At 34.9% G+C, this 23,596-nt stretch overlaps 2 protein-coding genes across 3 annotated transcripts; one reads left to right on the top strand and one right to left on the bottom strand.

Moving 5' to 3' along the window:
* The first annotated feature begins 2,231 nt into the window (after positions 1-2,231).
* Positions 2,232-7,621, top strand: LOC113763151 (cell division protein FtsY homolog, chloroplastic). Of its 2 annotated transcripts, none has more exons than XM_027306880.1 (12): positions 2,232-2,583; positions 2,920-3,024; positions 3,356-3,429; positions 3,536-3,594; positions 3,730-3,767; positions 4,122-4,242; positions 4,363-4,431; positions 4,540-4,622; positions 4,876-4,944; positions 6,102-6,164; positions 6,266-6,405; positions 7,390-7,621. In XM_027306880.1, exons 1-11 carry the CDS (start codon positions 2,272-2,274, stop codon positions 6,377-6,379), a joined length of 1,107 nt encoding a protein of 368 aa, XP_027162681.1. In that variant the 5' UTR covers positions 2,232-2,271; the 3' UTR covers positions 6,380-6,405; positions 7,390-7,621. The 2 variants fall into 2 exon arrangements, with proteins under 2 accessions (XP_027162681.1, XP_027162683.1); XM_027306882.1 differs by having other exon boundaries at positions 6,266-6,391; positions 7,508-7,621.
* Positions 7,622-7,914: 293 nt separating this feature from the next.
* Positions 7,915-10,437, bottom strand: LOC113761502. Its single transcript, XM_027304514.1, has 3 exons — positions 10,094-10,437; positions 9,406-9,552; positions 7,915-8,324 (listed from the first exon to the last, which is right to left on the bottom strand). The coding sequence occupies exons 1-3, from the start codon at positions 10,424-10,426 to the stop codon at positions 8,181-8,183; spliced, it is 624 nt and encodes a 207-aa protein (XP_027160315.1). The 5' UTR covers positions 10,427-10,437; the 3' UTR covers positions 7,915-8,180.
* Positions 10,438-23,596: the final 13,159 nt, after the last annotated feature.

The raw sequence follows: 23,596 nt of genomic DNA on the forward strand, positions 1-23,596 counted from the left end.
TAAAATGAAAAAAAAGTGTTACGATCCAATTTTCCCACATCGAGGGTGTTATTGTCTTTTTGACCATGTAAATTTGACCTTTAGTCATTAGGACGTAATTTGTAAGTTTTGTAAATACAAGAGGTAATTCGCTACTAATTCATGATTTGCGGGAGGGCAATTTGTAATTAAGCCAAAGCTTTTAATGTACTGTATCCGATTGACTGACTTCAATGTTTTCCACAGGTTGTTGAGGAATTTCTTATCATACTATATATATATATAGTAAATCTTATATACATTGAGAGTATATACATTATCCCGATTGGATACATGACACGTATGTAAAATTTGAATTTGAATTTTAAATTCAGATTATATGTCATACATTCAATAGTAAAAGTGCATACACTGTAAGTGTATAGAAGATTAATTCATATATATATATATATATATTTATATGCCATGAGTTTTGAGCGAAAGGTCAATTGTAAAAGCTCCTAGCATTTTTATTACTAAATCATCGTCGTTGTTATCCAAGTGATAGAGAAGGGATAAATTTCTATCTAAAATTGGAGTAAGCTTCCACAAAGACACTGCAAATGTACCAGCAAAAAGTAGCCGCCCTTCAGTCATACCCTGTAATTTCCCACCCTTTTTGTATATACTTTGTGTTTTCTCATCATCATAACATCATTAGTGAGGGTAGTCAGTCCAGTCCGCTGTGTTGTGCTTTTGGAATAATGTCACAATTCCATCACTAGTGTTTTGGACCAGTGCGTTTGGATTGCAATTTTTTTTTAAAAAAAATTATGTTTTCTGTGAATACATTTTTCAATCAACTTTTTATATTATATATATCAAATTGCTAAAGTAATTTTTTTTACAAAAAATTCAAAAAATGCAATCCAAACAAAGATGTTTCATTTGTGTGTCTTTCGTTCATATTTCGAGTTTTCAGTCTTGCTTATGAGAGGGAAATTAATTGTGAGGTTTAGATACGTCAAGAAAAGTCATATCAACATTGCAACAATCTCTAACCTTATATTAATCAAGCAATTGCAAAAGTTTCATAATTCTGCTCTATTTTTATGCAAGGAGATGTTTTGCAAAAACTCTCTTAAATGCTGAGCTCAACCAAATATATAAAGGGACCTAAAAGTCAGAGAAAGCTCAGACAAATTAAAGCTCTAACGAGGAGTAGAACGATGCCCAAGATTAAATTGATCAAAGCAGAAGAATTATAGGATTTGTTCTTGAGACATATCGATGACTTGCTCACTTTAGAATGTTCGATCTACTTGAGTGAAACGTTCACTTTACTCTACTTGAATGAAAGAGAAATGCCTTTCCTGGGCAGCTCGTTTGGTCACGACAGCCCCTTGGAAGTTGTTGTTCAACTCCCCCACCAGAGATAGAGTCCCAACGGTTACCGTGTTCGGGGGGAAGGGGTCTCTACTCCCAGGCCGGAGTGGGATTAGTCGGGCCCCGTAAGGATTGACCCGCACACCCACTCCGTCAGCAAAAAAAAAAAATAAAAGAATGAGAGAGAAATATTTTGGACACTTTAAATTCATTGTAAGTTTAAACTGAAAGGTCATATTCTCAAATTTCGTTTGAAAGTTTGAATTTTTTAAATAAATTTACAAATTATTTGAAAGTTTTGGTCTCCTCCATCTCTCCACAGGATAGGAGTAATATAAATTATTACCATTAGACACAAAAAAAAAAAAAAAAATTGGATTTATTTTTTAATTAATAACTTTTGTCCTACAGACTAGACAAGCTTATTCATTTATATGTTGAAACTAAAAAAATATTTGTTTTCTCGATAGGATTTTGATTACAGAAATACAAGTTAAATGCTCCGTCAAGTGGAGATTAAAAAAAATGTTCTTCATTTTCCTCTTTTAATTTCCTTTTCGTTAGCATAAAGGTAATAAAATGATTGGTTCTCCATCCATACAAAATACTAATACATAAGTGTGTTTCGATTGAGATAATTTGAAATAAAATAATTTACTTCACAAATTTTTAACATTTTTTTATTTTCCCAATCACCTTTTTATCTCACATACATCACATCATAAAAAGTGTTAAAGTAATTATCTCAAATAAATTATCCAAATAAACTCCTGTCCAAACAAGAGTAAGCAAGAAAAAGGAAGGGGAAAAAACAAAAAGAAGCAGAAAAATGAATAGAAGGTGAGAAAGCACGACGTCGTTCCGGAACATTATGTGATTTTATCCGTAGCAGTAGTGTTCTGCTGATAGCGCGGAGGGAAAAAAAAAATGGCTGCTTCGCTTCCTCAGCTCTGTCCATTACAGACCTCTAAACCTCTGCTTTCACAACCATCTTCCGCCCTCCATCCCTCCTCCCGGTACCCTTTATCTCGAACCAAAGAATCCCGGTTCAAATGCTCAGCTGGTCAAACAGGATTCTTCACCAAACTAGGTCGTTTAATTAAAGAAAAAGCTAAGAGTGATGTGGAGAAAATCTTCTCTGGATTCTCGAAAACCCGAGACAATTTGGCTGTAATTGATGAGCTTTTACTCTATTGGAACCTCTCTGATACTGACCGGGTTCTTGATGAGCTTGAAGAGGTCTTAAATACTCGTTATTTTGATATTTCTTGAAGATATTAAAAATGTGATCTTTTGCTTCTGGTATTCTTGATGAAATGGGCTTTATTATGCATTCTGGATAGCTTCCCAGTTAATGATATATTTACTGGGAACAATTGTTGAAGAAAATTCAACAAGATTGGATAATAATTAGCTTAGTCTATGGTTTGGCTTAAAAAATGGCTGTTTTTAGGATTGAGTTTGTCTAAAGTCATATTATTGAGTTGTTATTCTGAAAACTTTGAAACCTGAAGTTTAAGTTGTTTGGTTGCGATTAATTGTGTATTGAATGGATTGGCTTTTGTGTTTTATTAGGCATTGTTGGTGTCCGATTTTGGGCCAAGGATTACTATAAAGATCGTGGAAAGTCTGCGAGATGATATATACGGAGGGAAGCTCAAATCAGGAAGCGACATAAAAGTAATTTTACTGCTAATGTTATGGTTGTTGTAGAATACTTTGCTTTATATTGCACTGTTTAAAAGATTAATGGTATCTCAACTCATATGCCTTGTTCACTTGCCAATGTTGGAGAACCGAATTGCAAATGGAGGGTATATTATTTCGACTTTTGTATGCCAAAAAGGGTTTTGAGACGTCAGCAATTCAATTTGGTTTCATGTTGTCTTCAATAATTGGGAGACTGAGAGATGGGATTGAGCATGAATTCTTACTAATGGAGTTCTGTCTGAGATAAAGTACAACATTAAGTACTTTAAGCTTTGTCATGGTGGAATGCTGTTTGTTGTAGGATGCTTTGAAGAGGAGCATCTTGAATTTCTTAACTAGTAAAGCACCCAAAACCGAGCTTCAACTTGGATATAGGTTTGATATTGTTTGCATTTGGTTCTTTGAGCTATTTTTCTTTTATCTTTTTGTTCAAATGTAATCTCAATTTCAGTTGATATTTGTTCGTGGCTTGAACTCTTAGGAAACCAGCTGTGATAATGGTAGTTGGCGTCAATGGGGGTGGGAAGACAACATCTCTTGGTAAGACAGACTTAAGGCAATAAGAGCAAAAGTGAGTAATGAGGGATGTATAATTGATCACTAGGTTGAAAGAGGGAATTAACATATAAGAGCTATCTTCGCTGGTGCACTGATTATCATGAAATTTGAATGCAGGAAAGCTCGCAAATAGATTGAAGAAAGAAGGTACCAAGGTGAGTTCTCTGCTTTCTCTCTCTCTCATTTTAGCTTGCTGCTTTGTCGTTGTAACTGAACAAAAGTGTACTGATGTGCATATATTTGTTATAACTTTCTCTTTCTCTTACCCACCCTTACTCTTCTAAGTTCTATTTTGGTTTCCAACATTCCATTTTGTTTTCTGGAAGATTTTACACCGAACAAATGGTTTTTTATGGGAATATTTGTTGTTTTCCAATTACCTATCTTTTACTTTATTGGAGTTAAAAGACACGGGTCCAGATATTCAAGCAGAATATTCTGAACCGTAAAGAATAGGCTTTTTTAGCAAAGGTTCTTATTTTGTTTTCTCTGCTTTAAATCTCTGTCAGATATTAATGGCAGCAGGTGATACATTTAGAGCAGCTGCAAGTGATCAACTGGAGATTTGGGCTGAAAGGACAGGTTGTGAGATAGTTGTTGCTGAAAAAGAGCATGCCAAGGCAGCTACAGGTAAACAATACATTACCTAGTGTAACAGATCTACTTTGTCATTTATGCCCTGTCCGATATCATGCAGAACTTATCTTGTGATTAACCCTAACTCCTGAGTTTGAAGTATTTCCTGAGTAGTTCTTTCACAGGCTGTGAAAAGAGGGAAGGAACAGGGTTATGATGTTGTTTTGTGTGACACATCTGGGCGTAAGTACATAAAATTGATCATTTATCTTTCAAAAATCATTCAGTTAATTGTCAGAAAATGCAAGATAAAGTAGACTTATCATTCAATCTTGTTTTTGTTCTTTCTAGGGCTGCATACAAATTATAGCTTGATGGAAGAATTAGTGGCTTGCAAGAAAGCTTTAAGCAAAATAATACCTGGTGCACCCAACGTAAGATTCCCCTGTTCTGTTTTTAAAGATCAATCTTAGGATGAAATGTTCTGCATTCTGATGAATGTTTCTCTCTCTCTCTCTCTCTGAGAATCTCTAAGATTGCTTTTTTCCTTTGGGATCATATATTGGTTTCGTAGTGAATTATAACTTTTTTTGCCCTTTTGATACAAGCAAATTTGAATTATTTTCTCTGTTGTTTAGCAATTTCCAGACTCTTAACTTGATTTATAATTACTTCATAAATTTGAAGGAAATCCTTCTTGTACTGGATGGGACAACTGGTCTAAATATGCTTCAACAAGCAAGAGAATTTAACGAGGTAAATTTGTCCTTCATCTTTCACACCATGGAACCTCATGCGCACTTACCCCAGATTATTTTAATGGAATGTGATAAACTCTTGTTGACCTCGGACTGCCTGTTTCGCAGCATATGCAAAAGTATGCTTGCTTTGTAGAATTCTTCCTTTTGTATAATCATGTGTGCAACTTAGGGTTGCGATATTTGCTCATTTTATCAGCTGGTTTCGGGTTGTAGTGGTAGCCTGAAAGATTTTTCAAGATATTCCAGTAAATATGAGGACATGGAGGGAATGCATACAAATGAAAACTTCATGCGTTCCATCTGGTTTCCTACTACCAATAGGATTAAAGCACCTATTGCATCATTAATTTGTTGCAAATCTTAGTCTAAGGAGCATGTTTTGTTCCTCAAAGTAGAAATTTAGTCAAGATGATTCTATAGTAATTTTTGAGTACTGCAATATCATAATTGTCCAAGTTCTCTGAATAAATTATATCATCTCAGATTTTGATGATCTTAAATTAGTTCTTTTTCTTTTTCTTTTTTTTATATGTTGAGCCAGAAGGAGGTTAACCCTTCATCAGCATGACTGCTTGAGTGAGATGACCATTTATTTTGACCTCAATTTCCTGGGTGTAGATTTCAGGTTATGAGGCTTTAAAGTGATTGGACATGGATTTTCTAGATAGGCTAAACCTATATTATTCGATATGTAGTACAACTAATAACTGTTGACCTGGTTACACTGATTGGACTGATGTGATTACTTTGGAATCTTTTCTAGAATACAATATTTTCTAAATGAACTGAAAAACTGCAGTTTTGAAGAATAATTCAATCATGAAGATGGGTTAGTCAACTTGTTTTAGACATTCTTCAAGCAGAATGATGTTGCTGGGTTTAAAATGAGACTATATATGCAGGCTTGGGTTATACAGCTTCTCTTAAACGCTTTCCTCTCAACCTTTGCAGTTTTCTTTTCTCTTTTTTATAGATAAGGGATGGGTGAGAAGGGTTGCTCTTAAAAGCTGAATCTTTGATTCTCTAATCAAACTGAGTCCAAGCATTCTTAAGGGGGATTAGAGAGTCCAGTTTATTTTTCTCTTGCGTGTCTATACATCCTGTCTGTTCACCGAATCTTACTTTTGCAATTGGACTAAATTTTGGTGCCAGGTTGTTGGAGTAACTGGTTTAATATTAACAAAGCTTGATGGTTCTGCCAGAGGTGGCTGTGTGGTACACTTACTTTCATTAGCTGAATTTTTCCCAATTCAGTCATCTCTATCACAGCTCTTCTCTATATGCGGTGGACTAATGATGTTACATCCTTGCTGAAGGTGAGTGTAGTTGATGAACTTGGAATTCCTGTGAAATTTGTTGGTGTTGGTGAAACGGTTGAAGACCTCCAACCTTTTGATGCTGAGGCATTTGTCAATGCAATATTTCCTTGAGAGCCTTGTAGGGTAAGGACTTGATACTAAGGGGCCGCTTGGTTCATGTTTAGGAATCGGAATTGTAATTGGAATCATTTACAAAAAATTAGTATGGGTATTGATTGGGTTGTGGTCAAGGTATCAATACAATAACAAGCGCTTGGTAGATATTTGTCAGGAATGGATATTACATTAAAATTTGAATATTTTATCATTTTTAAATTTCTTTTTGTTCTCTCCTTTTTGTTCTTAATCCAATTGCAGAACATCCTTCTTAACTGAATTGCAGAACTTCATAGTGACCATTAATGGATCAACCGGTATTTTTCTTGGACTTCAAGATCACAAAATCTGTTTACGTAAACCCCACTTGTAACTTGAAGATCATTAGATCTAGTTTCTAAACAACTTAAAAAAAGAAAGAAAGAAAGAAAGAAACACTCAGATTTGCAGCCATACAACCCCAAAAAAGATGAGAGCCGTCGTCAGATTGCAGCCAAACTCCACCAAAAAGATTTGCAGCCATACTCCACCACTTTAACTCCTCCTTCATTGCAGCCATACAACTCCCAAAAAAGACTGCAGATTTGCAGCACAGAGCACAGAGCCGTCAGCAACCAATCAAGATGAGATTCTTTGGCTAACAAAAATTACTCACACATTTGCAGCACAGAGCCGTCGTCAGCTGTGGAAGATTGGAAAAAAAGAGGCCTGCTACACCGGTAGGAGAGAAATTAGAAGATTGGAGAGGAAAGGGAAAGGCCAGTCTGATATGGAGAAGGAAGCAAATAGGAGAATGTGATGAAAATAGAAGAGAGATGGTGAAGCAATGAGTGAGATGAAATAAAAAAAATTAGATTTGGAATCATACGTGGGATTTCACAAAACCTCCCAACTTGGTCAGGAATGGGAAAAGTCCAATTTTGTAGGAATGATTCCAAAATTTGCATTCCAATACACTTAACCCAAGCAATAAATAAGGGATTCATTCCTTTTTGTGATTCCCAAACCCTCTAACCAAGCAGCCCCTAAATATGTGTAACTGCTTTTTTGTCTTCAAGGATCAGATGCTCTTTCCCACACAGATACATTCGAGTCTTTACTTCTGATATCTTGTCAATTTATTTGAGTCTGAAAAATTGTTAGGATGCTGATGATCCAAATCTTTCATCTGAATTATCGTACATGGAGATGAGATATTTAGCCGAATAGTGTTGTACTGATTGTCTACCGGCTTAGTTAATTCTGCTGTTCTCCAAAGTCGCTTTCTCTACATCCAAATGTTAGGAAATGCAATCTCTAGTATATTCACGCATCTTGTAAGATTTCCTTCTCTCTTTCAAAGAATAGCTTTTGCCTTTCTAACAACACCTATATATTGCATGTACACTTGCATATCCCATGCAAGTGTACTCCATCTCTAATAGCATAGTCTGAATTTGTTAATAGCATAGTCTGAACTTGGTTCAAGTATTTATTTAAAGATAAAGAAATTTGGGTTTTGAGCTTAACAAGTTCTGAAACCTTCTTCCTCAGTCATTTCTAATAGCATAGTATGATGAGAAAATCTTTTAGTCTGGCACATAAGCAGGAGAATCCCATAATACAATTGCAAGTATTAGTTTCTGCAATGTTCTAAAGTCAAAAGAGCAAAATAAAAGCTAGAATACAAAGACTTGCTTTTTATCCACATGCTTCCAACAAATTAAATCTATCTTCAATAGTTACGGATGGTAGAATTTTGAACAGTATGCCAGGCAACAACTACAAGAAAAATTCATGTAAGATGCTTATTTGTAATTTGCTGAACAAATATGATTCACAATCTTGCAGTAGGCAGGTGGTATATGGTTGCACGAGAAGTGTAAACCAATTTGCCTGACTCCTCAATTTTGAACTCAACTGCAACCACTGTCAGGTTTCTTCCGCTCCTTACCACAGATCCATCAACAATCACATTAGCCTGTAGAGAAAGAAAACACTTCAACTTTTACGTGGATACAAATTTTATGAAGATAAACCTAATCCAAGAAGAGTAATGCATGAGTGACATCATTAGCCAACAACCATATCAAAGATGGCAAACCCTTGATCATGCTTGCATATGTATCACATTTCAAGGCTTGAAAAGACTACCAACAAAAAGATGAGGCATCATCAGCTGGTTTAGGTGATTTATATGATCTGACAATTCTTCTCTACCTAAATTTCTTGGGCAATTACCCAATGAATGAAGCGGACATGCTTTAAAAAACTTTTAGATCTTGCTAATGTGTTCACAAAAATGGGTTTGATTGTTGAATAGAGGTACATCTTTTCAAAGCAGCAAAAGGAAAATGTCAGCAATTGGTCCCCCAAACTGCCCAAGCACACAAGCATGAAAAACGAAAGAAAAAAAATCTGTCCCCTCTCTGTGAAAGGAAAAAGAAAAGAGAAATGTTTATGATGCAATCAAATTTTGTGAGTGCTTATAATGTACTACATCTCTATAAAAAGAGTTGCGTTATCAATCTGAACTACAAAGGATAATATTCCCTTAATGATGGTCACATTTACATCTAAAGAAAAGCAGCCTATCACAGAGTCTTGTAGCCTTTGCAAATCATGCAACTCTCTACGTATATCAGCAATCATCAAATTAATCAAAAACAACATCTAAACAGGATGCAAATGATTCTTGAAGTATCCTAAATGGTCTCTCATTTAGATGCTTTAAGGATCTGAAGATAAGGTAGATAGTTTATGCAGAGTCTAATGTCAAAATCAGTCACATTGAGAATGTGAAGGCAAACCAACTGGATGAGGTTCCAATTGCTACAGAATCAGGGAAGTGCTGGGTGCTAATAATCATACCTATGCACCTAGAAATAAGTTTTCAGATACTTCAAATTCGAATATAGTACAAGCATGTAACAGAAAAACCAATATCTTAATCTAGATATGTAGATGATACTTCAAAGAATAAAAAGAAACAAGGACATCATCATCCCTGCTAACTCAGAACCTATTTAAGACTGTAAAGAAGTTTAAAGCAGAAAATTTACCTTATTAGGAGCAGCGGAGAGATAAGATGTGCTCAATTCTCCAAGAAAGATCTCCTTATCCTTTCCTACTACAGTTCTAGCACAAGCATGCGACACCAATTCTGCCACACATGCAACTGCTCCGCCGTGCATTCCACCATAAATATTCTACAAATGGAGTAAACCGAAGCAATCTGTAATCTGAAATGTTGGTCGTGGAAAATTACATTTATCTAGAAACATCAATGGTCTAGGAAATTTTTATCATCCAGAAACATCAATTATCTAGAATCATTTGTAAAGTCCCATACACTCATGTCACTCGCATTGCAAAGGCAACTATTCTAGGCCTCCTTTTTCTTTCCTCTGAATAAAGCGAAGAAATGTGCCAAACACAATAGAACTCCAAAAAGCTTGGAGCTTTTGGGTAAATTCTCAATTCCATCATCCATCCATTTATATTCTTGACTTTTGAAAGCCACCAAGATCACAAATTTAACATAATCATCAAACAGTTTTCGCAGCCAAGAACTGATCGGCCCAAGTCAACTAAGATTTTCCAGTTAAACTTGTTGCATTTTGACAGCAATTAAACAATACTACAGCTTTCAAAAATCAAAGATACTGAAATTTAGCGAAGAAAATAGAGAGAACAATCAAAAGGGTCAAACGGGTTTTAGCTAGTAATAGTAATCCTTCTCTGTATTACCAAAATTGGGAGTTTGACAGTGAGAAGGCAGGAGATTTTGCCCCGTTCAATGGATTGGACCTTGAGGCAGCTGCGGAAGAGGTCAGAATAAGCATCAGGATGGCTAAGATTAGGTGGGATGGGGGTAGAGAATTTGAAGAACTTGTCAAGCATTGCAAGAGCTTCTGCATTGATGTCTTTGGAAATTGATGGATGGTCATCTGCGACGCTGGAGGCGGAAGCGGAGCTGGGCTGTTGTCTGTTTTTGTCCATTCCGTGCACCTCCGTCGCCCAGACTCTAGGGAAGATTCGCTTAACGCTACTGTTAATATTATTGGAATAGTGGCAGCTCATACATGATGCTCTTCAGTGTTTTTTTCTTTTTTCGTAACCCTTGCCTAATAAAAATTTGGGTAAACTTTTTCTTTTTAACGTTATACTATTAAAGTTGGGAAAATTTGGTAATTTCATACACATATTAGCATGTTATTTTTTCCCTTGTTTGGGAAAATATGGGAAAAAAAAGGGAATTAGGAAGAATTAAAATTCATAAATAAGGTGTAATTGTTTTCGAGATTTGTAAATGGGGTATGGTTTAATGTTCATGAATGGTAAAAAATTTGATTTTGTGGACAAAATTATGAATTACCCTAATATTAGCACTTTTATGTGCATATATTTATACACTCAGGAATTTCAATTATTCTCATTTCCAATTTACATAAAAAAGGGACGATCATAGATAGACTTCCTCATTGAGTCATCCATCCATCCATCCAAAGTGAACCTGTTTCTAGATATCCATATTTAGCTTCGACATTTCATTAATCAGGTATAAAGACAATGAAAAGAGAAAGGCAAAATGGTTTCCGAAATAGGGTAGCATTTGTCACAAGACTATAAAGTCCTGTACAAAACAAACTACAGCATTTCGGAACCATGGAAGTTCTTCTTTTCTGACATAAACTTTCATTGTAACATGCACATTTGTCCTCAGTTTTAACTCTTCCAAGTCTTATCACTTTCTGTCCTAAACAAAAGCATAAATCAAGTGTTGATTTAAAAGGACAAATTGATGACTATCCTTCACAAAATGCCACCGAGTGCCTTGAAGACTTTCAAGTAAACATATGTAATATTTTCAGAGGGAAATGTATCAATTTGTGTTTTAAGCTTGCCTGTCCCACTCAAATCTGCTGAAAACTGGATAGCACTCGGGATCAGGCATAGGTGATAAACTGTTCAAAAGATGAATGAGAAAACCTGAATCATTCATAAGTTCACCCCCTCTTTCAGTTGCCTTCATCAGTTATGCAGTAATACCTGGCTCACACTTTAACAGAAAATGGTTTTTTTTTTTTGTTAAAAAAAAAAAAAGAAAAAAAGAAGAGGAGTATCCACCCTGTGTGTCTAAATGAGGAAGACGAGTATCTCGGTCAGGAAGATCAAAAGCTAAAAGATTTTTGTATTAGCTCTCAATCAGCAAATTTTGTTTTGTAATTTTACTCCTCTTGCATTCTCCAACTCATGCAAAGAAAGCTGTGCTGCTTATATCCCTGAATCACACCGAGTATGTTGTATATAGCCTGCTGTTTTCTATTCTCAATTTATGTTAAGCTACCTGCATAAGAAAAGAATGGAGAAAGCCAAGTCAGGTAACTAGAAGTAAAATGTATGTTAAGGATCATAATAATGAACGCCTACTATGTCACTTGTCTTCTGACAAAAAGAGGAAAAAAAATGCTATGTCACCTTTCTTACTCTCCTGCCACTTTTAGTTTCACTGAAGTCCATCAACAAGAGTACTTTGCTCATTCCTAAAATTCTTAATATGGACGAGTAAGCACACGACCTTAGACTTTCCACTTCACAGACAATTTTTCTATTATATCTCATATACTAAAACCAATCAATACAGGTATAAGATCCCATATATAGCCACAAAAGTTTACAATTCTCTCATAGTATTAAGCGACACTTTGTCAGATAGAGAACATAATGTCACTAACAACTATAAACTGTCAAGTGATAAGGAAAAGGAAAGAAGATATTCTTTGCCCTCGTATAACTGCATATTTCAGAAAATATGCCAGCGGATGCTTCACTCAGAAGAGCAGAAACTATATCAAAGAGCCATATATGTGGATTGGGGATATATATAATAAGACACGGTTACAATAGCAAGCAAAGATATGCTGTTCTTTCTATGATGTTGACGTTTGTCTTGGATCTCCATCTGTGATAAGAAGATGGATTAGACCGAACGTAATAAGAGATTTTGCAATGCATCAATTTCCAGCAACTGTTTGAATATTCACTTGATGCTATAGCTATATCCTCTGTTCTCTTTCTACTGGGGTTCCTAGAACTATGGAACGCAGTTTTATGCTCCAAGCCTCCAACTATAGCTTTGCTGCTTCAGTGAGAGCTAAGCAACGAGGAGTGCCTGGTGATTTACATTTCCTTGAAAAGGTCCCTCATTCTACTGAACCGTCTACTCGAGCATCTGTTTTCCTTGATCCTAAAAGAAGGAAGTGCCTAAACTTTTCCTGTCACCAGTCACAAGTAATGCAGACATTAACCTTACCCTTTTCATCTGGAAAATATTAGGACAAGTAGTACCTCACAATTTCCCATACCAGTGATGGTTAGCTTGATTGGTTTCAGAGCTTCATGTGTGACCTAGAGGTTATGTTTTTGAGTCAACAAAGGGATAAGTGGAGTCCCACTGTTGATCCTCTTTGTTAATATATTAATAACAGTAATAACAATAATAGTAAAATGAAAACAAAAATAAAAAAGAGCTTCATGCAAATTGAAATCTACAAATTCATGCATGTTTCCAATCTGCTACCTGAGAACTACCTGTACAGAACAACTTTTATAAGGTAGTTCACACATTTCACGTTGTTATTTCCATTCACTAGTTGAATTATCCTATATTTGCCTACTGGCTATCACCAGCGAGACTAAAATCTGTGGTAGATAATTAAACTGGAGACACAGAATTAAATATAACTTTTAAACCAATTTAGTCTAGAACTAGATATTTATCATTCATGAACATTAATTTCCATAATAAGCATTTTGCAACATGTACTATCAAACTCTTGTAGATTTTTATCTATTACACATATCATATTAGATGTCTATTTGATATCACCCATATAGTTCTTCAATAAAGGCAAGCATAATTCAGGAAGCAATTTAACAAGTGAACAAGCATGGATACGCATCATAGCAGTGAAAAGAATATAACACTGACCAAAAAGTCCAATGTGCAAAGGTCCTGTGCTGACTGAGTAGAAATCTTGGAATAATCTTCTGACTACATGTATACAATTCCAGAAGAATAAGGAGCCAGGTAAGCTATCTCATTCATGATTGACAAAGAGAAATTAAAATCAGCCAAAATGCTCGTATTAGGACTTTCGTTTATCCCATACATCATCAAAGGCATCTTTCAAGCATTTCCCCACAGAACTTATGCCAGAAGAATTTTTTAACTTCCGCATCCTTTGTGAAGCATACAGTTCCCTCAACAATGGAAGTTGGTTATCTCCACCAGCAGGTGGAAACTCGTGTGATCCTGGCAACCTCTCATTGTAAGAATCAAGTCCCTCAACAGTCGTGAGAAATTTATCCATGTTTTTGGAATTGCTAGCTTGAAAGGAGTTTGGAAACTTTCGTTTTCTTATAATAGATGGTGTATTTTCAAAACTCATCGCTGCCCTCCTCAATATGGATTTTGTACTACTAACAACATATGACCTCTTTTCAAGAATATATGGTTTCATGAGGGTAGTAGAAGTTGATGGCTGCCTAATATAGCTGTCAGTACTAGGAAATCTACCAGTTGAAAGGAAAACCTTGAGATCCTTCTCCTGGAGTGGCTCATAGCACAACCCATAGTAGCTTCCTCCAACAAAGTTTTTGTACATTCTGCTAATAGTACTATGCTCACTAACTACGTCTTTTGGAACGATTGAATGGGAACTCTTAGAATGGCCCATATAGCTGAAATCTCTGCAGTCCCTAGAAAGTGGACATCCATATTTCATATCAGAACTTACAGCAAAAACGTTACCACCAATTACAATAGTGTTATTATCACCATCAGTACCCCAGGCTGGCTTCAAATGCTGGTGCAAATGTAGACAGGGAGAACCCTGGGATGGGCAATTCATGAGATGCCCATCCTTGTAGCATGTGGATTGTGCATTAACATGTTCAGTGACAAAACCATTGGACGAAATTTTGGACAGTCTAGGAATAATATGATAATGATCACCTAAAATAGCATGACCACCCTTATCTTGGTTCTGTATAATCTCTGTACAAGCAGGGGATGAAGGTTCAATTGAATTACTTGCCTGCCTGCTTGGGTGTCTACAATTTTCTCTTTTAGAATCTTGAAGATAACTATCTCTTCCATTAGGAAGTCCAAGATTTAAGTCCAGAGAACAAACATCTGAAATCGCTTCACTGTTCATGTTCTGGATCGCCAATAATCCTGCACCTGAGCTCTGTTTTACCATCAAGTCCCCTCCATTTCCGACTTCTGTCTTAGAACTGCAGGGAGTGGGATTAGCAAATTCAGGATGATCAAAAACAGAATAGGATGAATTTTGTTCCAGTTTCTTCTTCAACGAACAGTTCCAGTGATTCTTTATTGAGTTCTCTGACCTAAAACGTGCCCAGACAGAAACATAAGAATACAAATGCATCCAATCTAGTACCAAAGCAGTAACATTACAACTTAAGATTACAAAGAAAAATAAAAAGAAAAAAAATGATAAACGGATTTCCCTATTTTAGTTCCCCATTTCTGCAAGGACTCCAAAAATGATATCACTTTCCAAAAGAATTGAACAAGTTCTCCCCCAAGTCTTCCTTCCTACATAGTAACTTATGTTGATCCAACAAAACCAGCTCAGAAAGTTAAAATAAAGACATGCAATCATTCATGCATTACATGAGGAGTATCAAAAGGGTGGATGCTCCATCTAATCCATCTTGAACAAGCACCTAAAAGGACCCCAAAAATGATATCACTTTCCAAAAGAATTGAACAAGTTCTCCCCCAAATCTTCCTTCCTACATAGTAACTTATGTTGATTTGACAAAACCAGCTTAGAAAGTTAAAATAAAGACATGCAATCACTCATGCGTTACACAAGGAGTATCAAAGGGGTGGATGGGCCATCTATCCACCTTGAACAAGTACCTACAAAACTGCTTTCAAACATTTGACTGTATATCCAATAACGACACAAATGACAGAAAGGCATTAGCTACCATCAACTCCAACCAGAAAGGACAAATGAAGAACAATAGCCTGATCGATAGCTGCACTTGTGAGGAGAAGTCTCCTAATACTACCTTCCACTTAGACATTTTGCAATTTCAGCCCATCTATTCCCATATGCTGAATGAGCTTCAATAAGAATCAATTCCTCCTCCCTGGTCCATGCATTTTTGTTAATTTCTGGATTCAAATGGTTGTGCCACCTGTATAAGCAGCAATTAGCTTATATTTCTAATGTTTAAAATGGAAAGGCTGCCTCTTTGCATTCAATTTGGAGATTTCATACTTCAATGAGAGTGAGTGAGTGGTTCAAAGAGCCAAGTGATTATATCTATATTGTGGAGTCAAAGAATTAGCATAAGCACAATGAATATGATCTACCTTTCACGACACTGCTTTCCTATACGTCCTGGAAGTTGTTTAGCTATTTCAGACCACTTTTTGTTGCCTTGTTTGCCTACCAACTCAACAATAAGATCATCTTCCTGTATAATTTTGATAAGAAATTCATAAGAATAAATAAATGAATCATCTGCCTTCCTAATGAGCACGATCAATGGATATCAGATCAAACCTCCTTAGTCCAAGGCCCTTTAACAAGTTCTGGATTGAGAACTTTCTGCCAGCGATGCAAGCACTGGACATCTGTTCGATCAGGAAGACACTTGGCTGCAAGATATCAATAACTACTATTAGTCTACTCAAACATATTTTTCTGTCGTTGGTTTGCTCGTTTGGAAGTGCAAGCAGGCAAAAAGAAGAGTATGAGACAAGACCATAGCAGGCACCCCTCCAGGACAAAATTAACATATGTCCAACCACAAAAGGTAAAGCTTTTTCTCTTGGCTTAGTGAGGTTTGTATGGCATTTTTCAAGCCAACAATGGAAATTCTGTGAATTGACATCATAAAGACAGAACAAATTGATCCCACATTGGCACATTACCTATTTTTTTCCAGCATTTACCATTAAATCTTTGAACTGCATCTTGTAAAATTTTATCCTGTTAAGGGAGAGAAAAGCTAATTAATGCCCTTGCAAGCAATACACTCAAACTCCAAAACAATACGAAAACACATCAACTAAATGAAGAGCATAATAAGCAATCCAAACTATAAGAAAGTTGATTCAAGTCTTAAGTTCAAACCAAGACACAGAACCGGAAACATTAAGTTTAATAAATACCTCTTCCTCTGTCCACCTTCCCCTCGAGGATCTCCTTGCAGGGCCACTAACCCTCCTGCTCCCAAGAAAACAGTTGTTTTAAACAAAAGTCTTGAGAAAGGTAGTACAAAATAAAATCATTCAATCCTGCCTCTTATTCATTGTTACGTGAAAAAGAACAAACGGAGGCTCTTTCATGAACCACAACATATTTTTGTTGCTTTGACATACCGATCAGTCTAACAATACGAGTCTTACCCTCCATAAAAACACCTAAATTCAAAAACTTTGCATGATAATTGTACACTCAAAAGGTGAGAAGTAATTGATAACAATGCTACTGAAAGTAAGATACTTTTCCCATTCCACTTCAAAGTAGAAACCAGAAGTAGAAAAAGGAAACCCAAAAGCCCGTAAAAAACAAAAAATCTTGAAACAGGATTAAACATTGGAACTCTTTCTTTATTTATGTTCGTCAAATATAGCACTCAAAAGAAAAAAAAAAGCAAAGGATAAATAATACTACAACAAAATAAAGGAAAGAGAATACCAACAGGCAGCATGGTGTTTCGGATCATTACTTTCACCTGTTCCATTACCATCCATGGCAACATCTGAAGAACCTACATTATCTTTCTCCCCATTTGCCCCTTCAGCCTCAGACCCTTGATCTTTCTCCATAGCACTTCGGTGTTTCCCCTCAGTTAAACAAAGAAAACACAAAATTGGCAAAAGAACTTATACAGAATGGCACAACCATGACAATCTAACGACGCCGACGCCAAAACCAAAACCGAAGCCTTTAGTAATCAAAGATTACAAGTCTATAAACACAACATGAAGGAGACTAAAACCTAGTTTCTAAACCCTTTAGCCAATACAGCCGAATATTTAAAAAAAAAAAATCTCTCGTAAAAAGGTTCACCGATGGTCGATAAAAAGCAGGCACAAGATGCTCAAATTAAAATTGTGAAAAGGGTATTTGTATCATTGCCTAAGTATTTTTGCAGTTTTAGGCGCTTTTATATGTATTTGGAAAGGTTGTAACGGCTAGAAAAAAGTGGTGACAAGAAAGGAGTTTCTTCCCGAAAGGAGACAATAAATTTTTGTACTTCTCAGTTGGGTCTTTTATTTGACTGCTGTATAAAGGAGTTTGAGATGGAAAAGGGGATTTGGGTTTTAGAGCTAAGTACTGAAAGAATTCAAGAAAGCTGTGAAGTTAGCAGATTGGCGGAAGAGGCGGTGGTTGATTGGGGACACAATTTCGCGGGAAGCAGAGAACTAAATGAATATAGACCGTTAACGTCTGGAAAAAGGCAACTAAGTGTGGAGTTCTATTATTGGGCTATAATGATGTGGATTTGCTTGGGTTTTTGTAATTTTGTCTTAAGAAAATAGTTCAAAATATCCGTCGCATTTTTGTTAAATAAATTTTTTCATCCTTCTCTCTTAAAATAATAATTTTGTGTCCCTTATAAATCAAATCGGTAAAATTTGATTCAAACATAGGTTTCGAACACTTTTTACTGTAAATCCATTATATCACCTACACACGATCACTTTTTTAGTAGTATAAAGGTTAAATCTCAATTGTAATTAAGAAAAAAATGACTCAATTATATTCATTTTTGCCCCTAAAAAAGTAGAATATGATCTAAACTATGTTCATTTTCGCTAACAAAGTTAGACCAGACCCAATTCGTATTCATTTTTGTCACTAAAAGAGTAGAATTTTACCTTTTTCTATATAAAAAATAGCTACATGTGGGTCACATATTGATTACAAGCTAAAAAGTGGTCGTACACTTAGCAAATTTTACTGATACAATTTTGTAAGGAACGTAAAGTTACTATTTTAAAAGTGAAGAACAAAAAAATTCATTTTGCAAAATGTCAAAAACATTTTAAACAATTTTTCGTTTTGTCTTCTTCTTTTATTTCCCACGATTTGAAGTTTTAACGTACAAAAGTTTAAAATTTGATTTGGGTATCACAAAAATACTTCCTCAAAGAATATATGTTTCACAATTTGCCACCTCCATTTGTCTATTTTGGACCAATCTGCACTAAAATTTTCAACTTTTCTTGATGAAATACAATCTTAAACAATTTAGCAATCCTAGTTTGAATTTGAGTTGTTCTTTGAGGCGTAGATGTAGTAAGAAGAACACAAATATGCCTTCAAATAAATTAATAATTCATCGATATAAGTAAAATTTGTACTCATGAATCACAAATTGCAATTTTCATTCATTTTTGTCTAAAATATATTTGCCTTTTTATTCTTGTACAAGTTTATCTCTTACTATTGCTTTCAATGAGGGTATATATGCGTCTCTGTGCATCCAAGAATGATGTAGTGGGATTCAATTTATTAAAAAAATCTATGCGAGTAGGTTGATCCAATTAGATAATAGGGGGGGGGGGGAATGAGAATCATGTATATTTTGAGGGTCCAATTTAAATTAACCTCTCAAGTTCGTGGATTTAATTACAATTTGCATCTTTTTTTTACGAACCGAAAAACAGATGTTAATTTCCATACATTCCTCATTTCCTCCCACAAAATAAAGCAAGTGGGACGAAGACAACAGAGGAAAAGATTACCATGCAAGAAGTATAGAGAAGACAAAAATCTTTAGCTGGACGGTAATGTCTAATTATATGTATGTACGTGTAAGAGAGAGTAATATAACTTATATACCTTAATAGTCTTGTAGTAAATATATTTTATTGGAATGTTTGAATGAGTTTTCTATATTTTTGGAGCAAAATATTGAAGGTTATTTTGATTATAAGGGAGGAGGGATGGAATGGATTAGGTGGTTGAAGAAATGAGAAGTTTTGGATTTAAGTCCTCTCGCTTACACTATATAAAAAAAAATGTTATTTTGATTCAAAATTGCAAAAATTTCGAGAATATGGAATCTTCGCTGGGACATTAAAAAGATACATAAGATAATTTTGGTGGATATATGCAATAATGGCAAGATAAATTAAGGGAATTGATCTTGAGTACATTTGTCCTACAAATGATTTGGGCATGCTAGCTCGGCATTGAAATAGAAAGTCTCTATACCCTTCAGGGTGCGAGTATTCCAATTTTGTCCTACCAATCAGCGGTAAAAGGTTGTTAAAAGGTCAGTCATCAAAACAAGTGAATAAATTTTCTTTTCCTTCTTGAAAGGAAAGTTTAAGCATAGTTAGAAATATATTTCTGAACATGGCAAGAGCGAACTTCGACTCTTTTTTTTTCCTTTTTCCTTCTAAATATTTTGCTCATCTTTTTGTGCAATTACTTTTTTGTTTAACAACTACTCATTGTTAATAATCCTATTAAATTTAAAATTACTTAGTATTTCCTCTTTTGTATGATTCAATCGAGTAAGAGACGAGTAATCAAATCACTAATATTACTGAGTCATGATGGTCCATGCGCTTCTCAAACGAAAAAACTGATTAAAATGAACTTAGAGACTAAATTACAATGATGAAAGACAAATATATAAAATTTGAACTTAACATTCAACTTTTGTACATGTATCATAGATCCAATTGTGCAAATGTATAGACTGTCTGTATACAAGATTTACTCAAATTACAATGCTTTTAGAATGTGAGAAACATGAATGCTTTGATTCATATGTGAAGGTTTTAAAAAAACATATGTAGATCAATAAATGTGAGTAATTTTTTGTGTAATTTTTCTTAATAAAATGAAGTAGGAAGAAGAAGGAACCAGTATTTAAAATGAACAAAATGGACATTCATTTGAAAACTAGAAGTTAAGCAGACATTTTGTCATGTGACACTTAATATTCTTTTAAATAACCCCAAAACTATATTAATTAAGCTAAAAAATGGTGAACTTAAATTAGGAATGTGAGGACCTAAAAATTATTTTATATTTTCTCTTATTTTTGAAAAAAAATTATTTATATTTTCTTTTATTTTACTTTATTTGCCTTAATTTTGTGGTGATTTTAATGGTTGAGTCAAGATTTTTATCTTTTCCCTTTTTATAATTTAGTACATATTAAATTTCATAGTGCATTATACTAGTGTGACCGACTAGTGAGGTGTGTACCCTAAATTTAGAAGATTAGAAGAAGCTTTGTGTAAAAGAAATATTGTGCTACAAGGTGTTAAGAAATAATTAGAGGTGGACTAGATATTTTAATGAATGAAAGACAATTAGATAAGGAATACATCTTGATTTGACACTTGTCACTCAACCATGAAGTCTTGACCAAAACTAAATTTTATTCTTATCCTAAACCAAGCCTTTATTACCATTATTTCTTCTTGGCTTCTTGTTGGACGAAATTTGGGAGGAAAGGGGAGAGAAAATACTCCATTTTCTAGTTTTGATTTCTTGCTTGATCCATGAGAAATTCGAAGATTAACCCTAAACTATTCCGATAGATCTTGAGTGAAACTTGGAGGAAAACTCTTGGTGGAGTTTTTGAAAGAACAAAACTCGTCTTGCATCTTATCTTAGGGGTTTGAGTTATAAGACTAAGCAACTTTCCTTTTTCTTCTTATTTTTGCAATTTAATCGACATATGACTTGATTATGAAGGATTTCATGGAAGATTTCATGGTTTTATTAAGTTTATTGAACTTTCCAACCTTGATTTGCATTTTCTAATCTTGAGATGAATTTGATAGCTTTGATATGAGGTTTTCTAGTTTTGATATGAGAAGTTCTAGCTTTGATATGAATTTTCTAGTTCCGATATGCGATTTTCCAGTTTTGGTTGAAATTTTCAGTTTTAGGGTTTAAAATTTCAGTTTTGATGTAGTTTACTTGGAACTTTTTATATGTCAAAATTTGATAGTTTTTGATGCCTAGAATATGTACTACACAGGCCATATAACGTATTATCTTGATTGACTATGAATTTACCATGGAATTAAGGTTGAATATTGAATGATTAACTTGAAGAATTTGAGGACATATTGCTGAATTTTTCTCCTTGTTGGTTAAGTAAGTAAGAGTGAAAGTTAAGATATAATTGAGGATAATTTGGACTTACTTTCTTGAAGTTGCTTTACACATAAGTTGGAAGTTTAGCTAGAGAAACTTGAGAACATATTACTTGATTGGACGATCGAGTGAGAGAACTTGAGTTTCCATTTTGCATGATGATTTTGGCATACTTTTGTCTAAATTATTTGCCAAGACTTTGATTTTTACATGTGAATGGGTTTTGAGCTAAACCAAGAGGTTTAAGCGAAAGAAAATGAGTTTTCTCCAAATTGTTTTCTAATCTGACATTTCCCACTTTGCACTTTGAAAGTCTTGTCCCATTTTCTTCACAAGTTTTGGCTATATTTGACATGTCCTCGCTCCGAATTATACTTGTAACCTTGATCTATCATGCATGAGGTTTTTCCTAGATTTGAATAAGAAAAATGTTGCACTTTTGACAAGTTATATGGGGGTTAAACATGCAATTGCTTTGTTTGCTAAGTGAAACTTTGACATTCATAGTTTTGCACTTATATTGGCATGAAACGACTAGATTCTTGATATATTATATGATTACAGGAATTGAGCATATCCAAGAGGATGAATCAGGAGTTTGAAGTGAAACAATTGTGATTCATTGGTGAGTGTTCCTTGCATGTTTGTGCAATAAATGACTATGTTGAATGTTAGTAAATGATTGTTTGAATGTTAATTGATTTTCAATGATTGTTAAATGAATTTTCAATAGGCAAATGTGTACTTTATCGCACTCGACTTAAGTGAATGTGAATTTTCAATGATCAAATGATTGAATATTACTTGTGCATGAATATAAGTCATGTGTACTGTATCGCATTGACTGAATTAGTTCCTTGCCCTTTGTTGTCAGTCGACTCGAATCAGAAGTGGATTCGGTCGGGAGGCTGGTGACCCTGAGCTACTGTTTTGGTATACTCAAGTACGACCACGAAGTCGGGTGGAGTACTGGCCAGTGAATGAAATACAATGATTGAAACGAATGACTGAATGACTGGCTAAATGAAATGATCACTGTAGGAATTTTTATTTTCAAATATTTTTAAATGTCGAAGGTATAAGGAAGAAATGGACAGAGATTGAATGACTGAATGAATGATAGTTTCAAGTGAACACGTATCCTTTTACTAAGTGTGCTATTATTACTTGAATGCTCTAAATGTTTTCCTCGAATTGTTGTTGTTAAATGTAATATGTCCATGATTTGCTGTTTGAATGCTTGTTTGGAAATCTCACTAGACTTCTAGTTTACCCATTAGTTTGTTTTCCTTATAAGAGTTGAGATCCGTAGCAGATAAGGTTGAACTAGCGTGTAATGATCCTCTTGCACATGTATTTTTTGGCAGACAGATTATATATTGGTATTTGATGATGTATCTTACATTTTACTTTTTGGTTGTAATTAAATTTGAATTTTGATTGAATTGTAGAATTCAAATATTATTTTGGAGGTTTGAATGGATATTTTAAGAATTTATTGGAGTGAATATAATGAATTTTGGTGAGAGTTAGGCAAGCGGTCCGCCAAACCCTTGGGTACGCCCTAGGGGGAGGTAGGATCGTTAGAAGTGGTATCAGAGTTTAGGTTTGAATTGGCTTAGATAGATTGAGTGAGTGTAGTTGTAATGGTTTAAGTACATGTATTTAAGTGTGAAATCTTGAAGTGTTAGGTGGTGAATCTTACTTTATTTGTTTAAGTTTCTTATTGTCTTGACACTTGATTGTAACGTAGGAATGGAAGAAAGCAGTGAAAATGAGAATTTTGAGCGGTCTTGTCGAATTCTTAATTATCAGGAGCAGGCAGGAGGACCTATTCGTCGTTGGGATCTACGGCGTAAGATGTGACACTGTGATTGCTAGCGAATTTACTCGTATCCTGATCGGGTGGTCCTAGCGATTGACAACGAGAGATAAAGTTGACTAATACCAATAATAGGGCCCATACTGATATAAAGCGCCTGAAGGCAATGTTAATGATGCAAGGTGATAGAATTCAAGAACTTAAGACCTCTATTCATGAGGAATAAGAACAGAACAATGT

This window comes from Coffea eugenioides, chromosome 2, assembly GCF_003713205.1.
Source record: "Coffea eugenioides isolate CCC68of chromosome 2, Ceug_1.0, whole genome shotgun sequence".
NCBI classification, from domain to species: Eukaryota; Viridiplantae; Streptophyta; class Magnoliopsida; order Gentianales; family Rubiaceae; genus Coffea; species Coffea eugenioides.

Excerpts from the sequence above, each read along its gene's own strand:
- LOC113763151 (XM_027306880.1), top strand. The coding sequence starts at position 2,272 with ATGGCTGCTTCGCTTCCTCAGCTCTGTCCATTACAGACCTCTAAACCT. Across the intron at positions 4,945-6,101 it reads AAGCAAGAGAATTTAACGAG|GTTGTTGGAGTAACTGGTTT; the intron begins GTAAATTTGTCC and ends TTTTGGTGCCAG. Across the intron at positions 6,165-6,265 it reads CTGCCAGAGGTGGCTGTGTG|GTGAGTGTAGTTGATGAACT; the intron begins GTACACTTACTT and ends TCCTTGCTGAAG.
- LOC113761502 (XM_027304514.1), bottom strand. The coding sequence starts at position 10,426 with ATGAGCTGCCACTATTCCAATAATATTAACAGTAGCGTTAAGCGAATC. Across the intron at positions 9,553-10,093 it reads CTGTCAAACTCCCAATTTTG|AATATTTATGGTGGAATGCA; the intron begins GTAATACAGAGA and ends CTCCATTTGTAG. Across the intron at positions 8,325-9,405 it reads TCTCCGCTGCTCCTAATAAG|GCTAATGTGATTGTTGATGG; the intron begins GTAAATTTTCTG and ends CTTTCTCTACAG.